The 13,021-nt window shown below is 39.5% G+C and overlaps 1 protein-coding gene across 1 annotated transcript in view; it reads left to right on the top strand.

Annotated features, from left to right (window-relative positions):
• Positions 1-13,021, top strand: part of LOC309691352 (ephrin type-A receptor 6-like) — a 183,806-nt gene that overhangs the window by 168,028 nt on the left and 2,757 nt on the right. Inside the window, exons 11-15 of the mRNA XM_082508968.1 lie at positions 1,321-1,446; positions 2,073-2,258; positions 7,662-7,723; positions 8,075-8,284; positions 10,937-11,086. Of these exons, the coding sequence (XP_082365094.1) occupies positions 1,321-1,446; positions 2,073-2,258; positions 7,662-7,723; positions 8,075-8,284; positions 10,937-11,086 (734 nt within the window). The remainder of the gene's footprint in view (positions 1-1,320; positions 1,447-2,072; positions 2,259-7,661; positions 7,724-8,074; positions 8,285-10,936; positions 11,087-13,021) is intronic.

The raw sequence follows: 13,021 nt of genomic DNA, 5'->3' as shown, positions 1-13,021 counted from the left end.
TTCTTAATCTGGTTACACATGACAACTGCATCTCTGAGCTGTCAGCTTTTGCACTCCAGTACTTTTCTGTTGCTTTATATCTTTTATGCCCAACTTTTCATTCCTGACATGAAAATCACAAATTGAATTGAGAGCTGTGAAGTGAAAACTGGAGAGAGAGAGAGAGATTTGAAAGGGAGTTGAGCAGTAAAATGAAGACGATGGTGACAAGGTGAGGGAAATTTGCTAGAGGATAAACAAAAAAGGGAGACTCAAATGAAGATGAGGGTTGAAAGGTACAGAAAGAGAAGACAAAGAGAAATGAGGACTGTTCAAAGAGGACGGTTGGATCGAGGCCACAGAGCTACAATCGGCTGTGAAATACAGTGCATATCTCCTGTGTCCTGTTTCAGCGGCACAGTGTGAGATGCTGAGCAGAAGCTGTGAAAGGGGAACCGCGTCCTTGGCATTTTGCTTGTGTCGATTCGTGCCTCTAAGACAACTCGTTGTTGTTTTTTTGTTTTGTGATACTCTATCGATCCCTGAAGGAGAAGCACAGCTTCTGTCTGGGAGCTCTCCGCTGGGAGGCGAGGGTCAGCGCCAGACCAGCAGCAGCTTGTTAAAGACTCGCTGACTTGCTCAAGGACACTTCGGCAGGGTGAAGGGTCGCTTTAAATAATGGCTAAAAGCCTGCCACGGTTAAAGGAGGGTTCGGTGCTCAGTGTGCTGCCCTGCGGGGATTTAGCCAAAGATTTGTGCTCGTTGTCTCATAGCTCGTAATAAATGGAAGTGGGAGGATGTGTTTGAAGCCATTTGTCTCGAGAGAGTTGAATTTGTTTATATAACATCCTATGATCCAGTGCTGATGGAATAATATAAAAAATAAAAACAATTTAGAGCTTTCTCCTATCGATTTATCTAAGATAGGTAGACTGTGTGAATGTGGGTTTGTCTGCTTTTTTACTATGTTTTTGTCGGCAGCTGGATATTTCAATCATTTCTTTCATTTTCTCTTTAGCGTATCTGTGTGTTTGCAAACTGTTTTCCATGCTTTCAGCGATAACACAAGGATGTTGGGTCCTGTGCAGTCAGCTTATTATAGCGGTTGGTTTTTGCCACACTTAACTAAAGATCAGTAATCCCATGAGTGTGTTTATTTTCATCCTTTCCACATTCCCTCAGTGAATGTAAAACTACCTCGTGGGGTACAAGTACCACTGATTGTGTAGTATTTGAAGCATGCATAATGAAGTTGCAGCCGTACCATCAGTAAACTCCACAAAAAACAAACTGCATGTACGCCACTTCACTGTATTGATTACTCGCTGTGTTTGTCCACAGTCCCTTTCCCAGGAATAAAGACTTACGTGGATCCTGATACATACGAAGATCCCACGCAGGCTGTCCACGAATTCACCAAGGAGATCGACCCCTCCAGGATCCGCATTGAGAGGGTGATCGGAGCCGGTATGCTCACGCAGACGTGCACACACTCTTATACGCTTGCTCACTGACACAATGTTCTCCTGTGATCACAAGAGTATCATTTCATGTTGTTTTGGATAACAATAGTTTTAAATGTGTATATAAGATTATCAGTTTTTACCACTCTAAACGCCTCTCTCTTTCTCCTTTGTATATACTAAAGAGGATGCCTTTTTCATCTGCCAGCTTCTCCCTGTCATTTTCTTGACACACGCTGTTGGAATATTAAAACTTTAACAGGTTTAGAGAACAAAAGGAAATGTAAGAATAGACTTGAGGCTTTTTTAGAAGGTGAAAGAGAGAATGTTATGAAGTTAACCTAATCAGAGCAAAGCTAATAAGGCTGAAGTTTAAATGGGAACTCCAACACTGCCCCCAGGTGGTATGCTGCATTACCTGCTGATGCCGCGACACTTTCTGATATACATCGTATCGTGTTTATGTGTGTGTCTATGCGTATTTATATACTCATATGGCATTAAAAAAGTAAGTCTGCATTGCATAAATCATTAAATCTGGATAGACTTCATTTAAAGTTAGGTTTAGGCAAGTAGTCAGGAAGTGTGTGTGTGTGTGTGTGTGTGTGTGTGTGTGTGTGTGTTCTCCAGGTGAATTTGGAGAAGTGTGCAGCGGCCGTCTGAGAACACCAGGGAAGAAGGAGATTGCCGTGGCGATAAAGACACTAAAGGGAGGCTATGTTGAGCGTCAGAGGTGGGACTTCCTGCGTGAGGCATCTATCATGGGCCAGTTTGACCACCCTAACATCATCAGGCTGGAGGGCGTGGTCACAAAAAGTAAGGAGGATTGTGAGAGAGGTTGCTTACTTGAGGCAAATTCAAATCGCTCCAATGTACATGCAGTGTCACCTCTTCAGTACGTTCTTCTAATATAGTCTGAAACATAGTTGGCAGTGATTTATGGAGGAGCCTGTACACAACTGATGCCGCTGATGAAAAACTGTATTTTTAAGCTACGAGATAAATCTTTTCTTCATAACTCGCGTCGCTCCCCCATACTGCTGCTGCTTCGCTGTATTCACTGCCAACACACAAACTCAAACCCAGTCTACTGCTTCTTCTGCACATTCGAGCCTAATGAGTTTGGCGTTTTTCCATGTAGAATTAAAGAAAAGAACATTGCATCATATAAACATTTGAAACTCTGCTGCTATATTTTTATCAAAAAGAAAGAAGACCCCTCCCCCCCAACAGTTTGGCTGTCTGTTGTAGTCTGCGCAAAATCCTGAATTAACATTAAGCATTTTGCTTATAAAGCAATAAAGTTCCACCTTTGGGTTTTTGGTTGTTTTTTTCTTTGTTTGTTTTTTTGTATGGTTGCTCTAAAAACAATCTTTAGGGCTGGAACAGACTTTTTCATACTGAGTAATTAGTCACCATGTGAAATGACTTTGCTCTGTTTATACGTGGCTCAATGTCACTATTTCTGCTTACTTATTGTGTAAATTTGTGTATATGTGTGCATTTTGTTTGCAAGTGGCCGGGGCTGCATGGCTGTGTAAGTCTCCTGTTTTTGTGAAGAAACACATTTTACCTACAAAACTCGTGTGCGTGAGTGTTTGAGTGTGGACTTGTTAACGAGCTCTGTTTTACTGGGCTCACCCTGTGCAACATATGGTTGTTTTTACAGGGGTTGTATAAACTGAGACATCGCTGTGAATATAAATGTGTCCCCTGAAGACTTTCAATCCCTCTGTGAATGCAAATAGAGGACACTCCTCAGCTCTGACCCCCAAGTGATAAAAACCCAGGCGATAAGGGTTTTTTGTTTGTTTGTTTCTAAGCCAATACTGTCATTATTACATTTAAGGCAATGATGGCTGGTTTTTGCAGCCACGTATTTAAGCGTTTTCATGCACTAACATCTCTGAAGAGAGTGAGTGGAAAAAAGTCCTCCCAACAGCACAGAGCTGACTTGTGCGGTAAGACTCTAAAAACATTTTCAGTGACTGTGACTGAGAAACCTTTCATCACATCAGAGGTCAACAACTGTGTCTGCCTGCGCTGAATAGACATCTTTTATCAATAGCACCTCTTTCAAAGCCATTGAGATCACTCTCTAGTCATAATATTGCATCTGGTCCATTTGTACGTTTCATATTTTCTTAAGGTTTTAAATAATCTCAACTTTTAAATTTGATATATAAGTATATATCTTATATCTGAATAAACCTGTTTCCATGACTGCGAATTCAAAAGTGAACATATGCATACAGCACCCTATACATTAAAAGTCATTTGTGTTTGCAGTGGGGCATCAGACTGTATGTAGAGGCTGTATGTATCCTATCTGTGTTCACCTGTCTGTCTTTGTCTTTTCTCTCACTCTCTCCATCTTTCACTCCTTCCATCTGTTGTTGTTCTTCGGAGACTAATTATGGAGAGTATTGTGCTGTGACTGACTGCTATACCTGCTCTGAAATAACAGGTGACACATTAGATTCTGGCAAGCAGGTGCGTTTGTTTTTGTTCAGGCGCTGCACTGCATAACTATATATTGTTTCCAGACCTTGCTAATTAGCTCGGGAAAGCCAAGCTTGATCAAATAATTTCTTGTCTATCCCTGCTGGATTTGTGTAAGGAGGGATGATATTTAAAAGTGATAGGCTTTTGCAGATTTAAACAAAAACATGTGCTCATTTGGTCTCAGGTGATAGAGTTCAGCAAAAACAAGGCTTTACTTATCTAGCCATATGCCTGTGTATATATATATATACTCCATGTCTTCCATTTTTGTGACTGGATTATACATTATGAAGCTCAACACATATTATTCCTGAATGTGTGTTTATTTTAAGTTGTTTGGCTTGCCGATTTGAATACCACAGTAGACTTTCAGAGATTATTTCATCACACAACACCATTGACAACAGGTGCTCGGTCTTCCAGTGGAAATGCTCCAAGCACATTCTGTTTAACAGAAATGTTCTAAGCCTGCAGCGTTTGCAATTTCTGTTTAAACCAAAGTGGAAGATGCTTCATTAGCAATCCATAGGAACAATGAAATGCTGGTGCTCAAGTGACCATAACTCGCACCATCTGTTATTTTTATAATTATCTCATACTTCAGACAGTTTTGCATACTTCTTTTGGAAAAGTTGCTGTTCAAAGCCGTTATAAAAGTTAACCCAGCATTCATTCACCAAATCAACCTGTCATTTAGCATCTTTAATCTTTTCTTTTGTAAAAAGTGCAAAAGCAATTTACGTTTACAGTCACGTCCTGTGGAAAACTAAGTACACCCTTACAGCTCCCGTGGGAATTAGGAGGATAAGTAGATAAGTAGTAGCCATATACTGCTAATCAAATATTGACCACCATCAAATTCAACTAGATCTATAAAAGCAGATGTTTGGGCAGTTTGCTGGTCTGGAGCATTCAGGTGAGTATTAATACAACGGCATCTTCCCAGTCCTTGAGAGATTACCCCAAGGTCGGATCATGCAATGCTCAGACAAACTTTAAAAAACTCAAGAGCCACATCTCAGAATCTGCGGGCCTCAGTTACCATTTTAAATGTTCATGATTGCTCATGATTGTGCAATAAGAAAAATATTAAAAGTTGGGAAGCTCACAAAAAAAACATCCATAGTTCAAATTTACAAAGCTGCATCTGAGCAAACCACTGCTGGAACAGTGTCTTTTAGCTCGACTAGACCAAAGTGGAGATGTTTGGCCATAATGCACAACATCAAGTTTGGCCAAAGTCAAACAGAGCACATCAGCATGAACTACCAAGCACAGTAGTGGAGGAGTGATGGTTCGGACTGGTTCTGCAGTCACATGACCTTGGCCTCTTGCAGTCAATGAGTCCATCATGAACTGTTCAACCAAAGCAACTGAGACTCATATGTACCATCGGCCCGACTGCTAAAGATTGACTGAAGCTGGGTCATGCAACAGGACAATGATCCCAAGTATATTAGAAAATCTACACCATAATGGCTGAAAAAGAAAAGAATCAAGTTGTTGCAAAGTCAAAGTCCAGGACTCAACTTAACTGAGGTGCTAAGGGGAAACCTTAAAAGAGCTATCCATGAATTCATGTTTGCCAACCGCAGTAAACTGAATTAGTTTTGTAAAAAAAAAAAAAAAAAAGAGTGGGCCAGGCCAAAATTCCTCCGCAGTGATGTGAGGGATTGTTAATGCAATAAAGGAATTATTACAAGCTATTGAATCATGCGGAGTAGTTTTTTCAAAGGACTGCAGAGTCCTGTGAAAACTTTCTGTTTTGACTGAATGATTTTTTCATTTGAAGGAATGATGGTCTAATTACTCCTCTAAACTTTTCACTTTCAGCAGCTGCACATGATACAATACAAGAAACGTGTCTTGGCTCAGTATGCCTTACTAATAATATGTTGTAGTCACTCAAACAATAACAAATATTGTCATTGAGATTATAGCCCAAAGCTGGCAGACTTCCTTATGCTGCCTGTCTTTTTTTTTTAACAATTTAGCTTTTTTCTGTCAAAATCCAGCACAGTTGCACTATCCAGATGCACAAAAACTCAATTATGTCAGTGCCTGTAAACACGCTGCTATATTGTCCAAATTATAGTCCAACTTGTAAATGAGAAGTCATTTAAATTCAAATTAGATTTGACATTTAAATAGGTTTAAGTCACATTATTGTGTCAACCTAATCAAACTATTACTGTCTCTACTGAGCTAAAACACTGACCCCAAAACTGAAGTTTTAGGTTTGTCCTTCAGCTTGTTACGCACTATTATTCATCAGTTCAGATGAAAAAATACATAACAATGTGCATCATTTTTTAAGCATTTCAAGTATTATATGCATATATCAGAAGTGTCCAAACCTTGTGGTTTGTTCATATATTGCTGTCTCCCTTCTCGTAAAAAAAGATCTATAAATATCCTTGAAACAGAAAAAAAATGTGGAAAACTAGGAATATTGGATAGACATTAAAAGTAAGACGGCAGTCGTCTGTTGAATTATGAAACGGCAAATACTCACCTGAAACTGTGTTGAGAGACCCCATTATATAAATGTCTGTAAAATATTCCATCTTCCGTCATGTCATTTTCATATTCCTGTGTGAGTTTTAAAAATTACATGAACTGAAAGTGTAATAACATGGTGTCTCTTCACCAATCAAATACTTGTCTTTCTCTTCCAGCAGTTCAGGAGGGTTTACAGCTCACCAGAAAACAGGCCGTAGACAGTTGGTTTCTAGCTGTAAACCAGTCAATCAGTAACTCTGTAGGGATCCTCGGTGGGGAAACAAAAACATTTGGAAAGAGAAACTGGGCTTACATTTTTTCTAACTAATGTTTCGTGTCATACATGGACTGAATACTGAATACGGTCCCAACTGACCGGCTGGGTATTTTGAAACGGACAGATTTTATCAATTGAGCAGCTTGACTTGATGCATCAATAAACTGCTCATGTTCTGTGAGGTTGTTTTTTTCAAGTTGTTTTCCCTCCTGGATTTCCTGAAATAGTAACTAAATTTAAAATAATTGAAATACTTTGTAATTTTGTCAGCCGCTCTTTATAAGCATAATGCGTTTTCTACATTAATTCAATTATAATGTTTTAGATGATCAGTGGATCATGTAGGATGGCATGAGAGATAGCATGCAATATTCTTCTTTTATCAGAAAATTCATAATTAATCTGTTTAATCTAATTCTTTAACTGCTTTAGACTACTAGCTGTCTTCTCCATAAATAAAAGATCATTCTCATTGTATGTTTAATGCACGCTTCACTTTGAAGTCTGCTTTACAGTCTGGCCGAGTTTAGATGGTTGTTTCAGAACCAAACATAATCAAATTTTATTTCAAAAACATGCAAACTGAACTAATACTACAGACTGAATATACAATTAGTATTTACTGCAAAGAAGGCCGTGTTTACCTTATGAATAGCAAGTAGCTATGGTAGGAGCAAGCAGCATACTCAGTTTCTCAGGCAGGACTCCTTCACTTCACTTCTTCGACTTAAGAGGCCAACTGGTGACATTTGGGTGGCTAGATCCAGCCTTTATAAACAGCATGTGCTTTGGACCACAGACATTGTGAGTCTCACTCCATTTCTGCCAAGCTCCTTCGATCTTATCCTCCACCCTACACTGTAAACGGGCCACAATGCCACAGAAATATTCTGAAATAAACACGCTGTATGTGCTGTCTTTGTGTGTTTTTGCAGGCAGGCCTGTTATGATCGTGGTGGAGTACATGGAAAATGGATCACTGGACTCATTTTTGAGAGTAAGTGTTGGAGTGTCGCAGAACTCAGGCATGATTATTTCCTCAGATAGTCTCAAAATCTCTGCTGTACATATTTTTACTGCCTCTGCATGCCTTTGCACTTAAGGCTTTGCGAGATCACTTCTAGTAACATTTGTGACTCATCACTTATATGAATTATGTAATGTATTTACTGTAGCAGACTCTCCTCTCAGTTTGCTGCTCAGCTTAATTCTGAACAAACTAGTTTCTTCTTCTTTTTTGTCAGTAAATTTTCTTTGTCTTGCTCTCTTTATCCATCCTTACCCTCCTTTTTCTGCCTTCTCTTTCTCTGACCCCATACTTTCCTCAATATCCTATTCTTCCTGTTAGCAACATGATGGTCACTTCACCGTCATCCAGTTGGTTGGCATGCTGCGTGGCATCGCTTCGGGCATGAAGTATCTGTCAGATATGGGCTACGTTCACCGAGACCTGGCAGCTCGAAACATTCTGGTCAACAGCAATCTGGTGTGTAAAGTGTCAGACTTCGGCTTGTCCCGAGTCTTGGAGGACGACCCGGAGGCAGCTTACACCACAACGGTACACCTGACACCCTCCAATAACTCAGCCCTCATAAACCAAGCAGCTGCTGCTAATTTATTACAGCTTTTCACAAAGCTGAAATCATTTTGTTCTATGTCACAACTGGGAAAAATGTTACTGTTAGGACCTGCACTGAGGTTGCATCGATTGCATCCATTATTTTCCTGGGATTTTAATGTTGAACCATTTTAGGAAACTAAGGCTGTAATGCGTAAAAAGCTTCTGTTTTTTTAAGTTGTTTCTCCATCGTTGCATTTTATCGCCTCAAAAATTGCTAGATGTGAAATATTGACAGGTAAAGCCAAGAGAAATCTAAACAAAAGATGAAAAACAAGGAGCAAATTCAGAGGGGATATCACTGAAACATGAAGAGATGAGCAGGCAAAGAAAGTAAGCAGGAAGTGTAATCGATTGCAGAACAGACAGACTGACGACTAACAAGGGAGACGCTGAACAATATATACACATGAGGAGCGAATAGGGATCAGGCACGGGTGGACAATAAGTGCAAAGCAGACAATCATAGAGGCAGGAAAACAAAGGAAACAAAACCAAAGAGGCACATAGAAAGTGATTACCAAAATAAAACAGAGACACTGAAAACACAAGGAGAGACAAAGGAAACACAGGGGATAGTGAGGAAAGGTAATGAGAAGTTAGTGAGGAGATCTGAGCCTCGACAATAGCTAGAGCAGCACAGTAATATCCATGATAAAAGTTTACCCTCACTCCAGTCTTATTCACAGCCAGCTGGTGTAAATCTGGCTTTGGTAGCGAATCTCATTAGAAGCAGAGACTGAAAGTTTTAAACCGCAAAAGGCACGGAAGTCCAACCTAGCAGCTGTTCCCTAGCTGTTAGGTTGGACTAGTATGGCAGTATCAAAAAAGAAAAACGGATTTCCAAAGTAGCTTCTACACGTACTCTGAAAACTTTGCATCTCCAGAAACCTAGTATTCAAAAACACATCAATACTGAAGCGAGGAGACGAGAGTCTTGTGGATCTTTTTTCTTTCAGCACCTGTTGCTTCTTATCATTGTTTCACTCAAACAAATCCCCAGATGTCAGTGTGGAAAAGTAAAATGAAAATCAAAAATGAAATATGACACTAAAAGTTTTGAATTTTCAATTAAACGGTTCTATTTACCGTGTATGCTGATGCTATCTGTATAAGAAACCCGATGCATTGCTCCAACTAGATTAGGCTGATTTAATTTAGATTTTCCTGCTTTACCGGCCGAGACAAGCAAAAGATGGACTAGCCTTAAATTGCAAAAGTGAAACTTTCAGTGCTCATGTGCTAAATCTGTCTGAGCCCACAGTGACCTCCATTTCCTGGTTTGTATTGAGGTTTTTGTGTGAGGGAAATGCTGTGTTTACGGCTCCAAGTTGAACTTTCTGCCTCACAACACTGTGGTTGAAATCCAAAAAAGGGAAGTGAAAGGTGAGGTGAGCTGAAAGGAGAAAGGGGAGAAAAGAGGCAAAAAAACCAGAATATTTAGCACAGTGACAGCAGCATTATTGAAGACTACTTTTTGTTGTTATAGCATACAGGATGAGAGAGTCCAGGCATATTTACCCTACCTATTTGGACAATTGCACATTAAGCACATTCAGTTTGAAATTATGACTCGAATGCAAAAATGTGCAGAGCTAAAAAATCCAGATCTTTAATCTGAAAACATGAAATGGTCGTACACTTGGAGGCAGTCAGTGAGGGCAAAAAGAACAAGCAGACAAAAGACAAGATCCCAAAACTGCAAAAGGTCATAAATGGAAGAATAACAATGAACACTAAGAAAAAAAACACCCAAAACAAAAGCTAGAAGCACTGAAACCTTTACTGCAAATAATACAAGAGGACTTGGCACTTAGGCACCATATGCCCTGCACTCCCTAATTTATTAATTAGGCGGTGCAATTGATAATTATTCACTTATTAAATTTAAATAAACTCCACCTTGGAAAGTCAGAGCACCCACACCGACCCTGATTCTGCAATCCAAAAGGCAGCAGCACATGTAAACAGCAGTAAAACTGTAGAATTTGTAATCTGTACTGTCACCGCTGTGCATTTGTGAATTACTACATAAGCCATACACAAAGCACCGACCAGGCTATATCTGTGAACGTCCTGCTGTGGCGTTTAAGCACATAAAAGAGGTATGGCATTGTACCTCAGATGTTACCAACCTTAAACCTTTATATTATCAGCTGAACGTCTCCACGCTGCCCGTTTCTGTGATTACTACTGCTCAAATGTGACGTTGCTCTTTTACTCTGACATCAGACTTTCGAGATGAAAGGAACACAGCATATCTCACAAAAAGGGTGTGAAACAGAGAGGACAGATGTACTGGATGCTACAATAAAGTACATCTTACTTTATATTTGTACAAGGAGTCCAAGTTGCATCAAACGCAGTAGAAAAACCTCAGTGGAAGGTACAGCCTGTTTTACACATTATAACTGAAGTTTAGTGACTTTCCAAGTATTTTTAGTCTGAACTAAATGGTTTCAACAGTGGATGTAACTTTGGGGACTTTAATAAACTTGAGGGATGCATTTACTATATGCTGGCATTTTGCTCATATGTGTGCTTGCATTATTTATGTGTGGCTTTGTTTTACCTTTTATTTTTCATGAGCAGGGTGGTAAGATCCCAATTCGATGGACAGCTCCTGAGGCCATCTCATACAGAAAATTCTCCTCGGCCAGTGATGCATGGAGCTACGGCATTGTCATGTGGGAAGTGATGTCTTATGGAGAACGACCATACTGGGAGATGTCCAATCAGGATGTGAGTATTCCTGTCATATGAGGAGAAAAACTATTAAAACTATCAGGACTTCATGATAAAAATATAGAGCTTGTCTTTTTAATATAATATACTTCAAGATACATGATGTAAGATTTTCTGAAATTGGATTTTGATGCTGTGAAGCAAATAAATTGCACATTCAGTCTATTACTTCGGCATTTCATTATTTTATTTTAATTTCACTCTTTATCCTGTAAAATTAACTTTACATGTGTAAAAGATAAGCATATTTTACACGAGGTATACCAAGAGAACGTGTAACACCTATTCCAGCATGTGGTATTACAGGTCATGGTTACCTGAACTGGAATTGTAGCTGGAGGCTACTTGCAGAATAAAGATATCTCTACTCTTAAAAATTATATTTTGTGAGGAGTGGAGAGGCCAGACAGTTTTTAAGTAAGTGGTCAGGCCAAAACTGTTATTTTGGGGGTTGTTTCGTTTTGTAATGTTTGTTTCTGTATTTAATCAGTGTTTTCGAGATCGCTGTTGTTTGCTTTTGGAGCAGATGTCACTGTGTACACCATCAGGATTCATATAAAATAATCTTTTTTTATACTTTTCAGTTAAATTAAAAATAAAATTTGGAAATACTGCTTGATTTATTGATTTTAATTGTTGCTACATACAGTAGTAATTTGTTGACATAGCTCATAAGTTGGATGCACCATTAAAATGTGTCCATGTGGGACCAACAGCTACTGACTGAATGGATAACCTGACCTAACAGGTTTCATCATTTGTTGTGAGTGGCAAGAAGCCAAAAGTTGGTCTTGTTTTGTCTCCAACATGATTTTGCACAGCAATAGTAGCAACACACTGTGGTAGCAACTAGAGGATACTTTGCTGCTATTTTCGTCTTTATGGCTGGTGGCAACCAGTGTTAACATGCAATACCACCTGTTTTATTGAAAAAACTTCTAGGTAATTGCTTTCATTTTTAAATGTTCTCATCAATGCAGTATGTCAAGCATATAAAACACCTGTAGAGTGTGATTGCTCTGTACTATTTGCTTTTGAATCACTGTTTCCTTCATGTGTTCTGCTCAGAGTTATATTGATGAGACGTTTTTCTCTCACAAACCTCTCCTTTAACCTCAATCCACAATAATATTGACTTTTCAGATCCTCCGTTCCTGCTTCACTGTGTAAATTTTAAGTTTGTTTTCCATTATATCTCTTAAAGTCGATGCCCTTTCACCTGCTCTATGACTATTTGCTCACATCAAAAACCTACCTCTGAGAGAATCGAGGTTAGGAACAAAGATACTGGTGATATCCACCCAAAGGATAAAAAAGATGAGTAAGAGGGAATGGAAAGAGCAGTAAAGGTCAGAGGTTCAGAGGACTGCGGGCCAATCAAGGGAGAGTTTATAGCTGTGGATTCAGTGCAGCTGAGCAACCCGCTGATCCCTGGGCTGTGGTCAGGGATTGGAAGGACCTTGGTGGAAGCATATCCATCCCTCTCTCCGCTGAGTGTGAAAGCTCGACTGTAATCCCCTCAACCCTTTACAGACAGACTCACACACATACATACACAGACGACCCGGCACACACATTCACTAAGATCCCCAGGTTTGGGGAGGATTTGTGCTGTTTGGGAATTGCTTAGAAGTGCTTTCTAAGTCAAAAGGCCAGCCAAGCCACAAAAATCTGCCAAAGACTGTCTCATCCTGGTCAGCCACTTACCACTGCTCGCTACAAAGATACTTGTAGATACGCCACTTTCCTTGAGGGGATCTGAGGAGATAACGTATGGATGTTAAGACACACTGTCAGCTGAACTCATGATAATTTGAAGAACAAGTGAAAAGTGACTGATAATGTGGCATAAATACAATAATAACATAACAAAACTCTAAACCAGTATGTGAAAGGAAACAAAACAGAGATCACACTGAAGGTTTAGCCTAA

The sequence above is a fragment of the Aulonocara stuartgranti genome (assembly GCF_965226115.1).
Source record: "Aulonocara stuartgranti genome assembly, chromosome: 16".
Classification (NCBI taxonomy): domain Eukaryota; kingdom Metazoa; phylum Chordata; class Actinopteri; order Cichliformes; family Cichlidae; genus Aulonocara; species Aulonocara stuartgranti.
The sequence above is the reverse complement of the archived record's forward strand: the minus strand, read 5'-3'. Positions and strand labels throughout refer to the sequence as shown.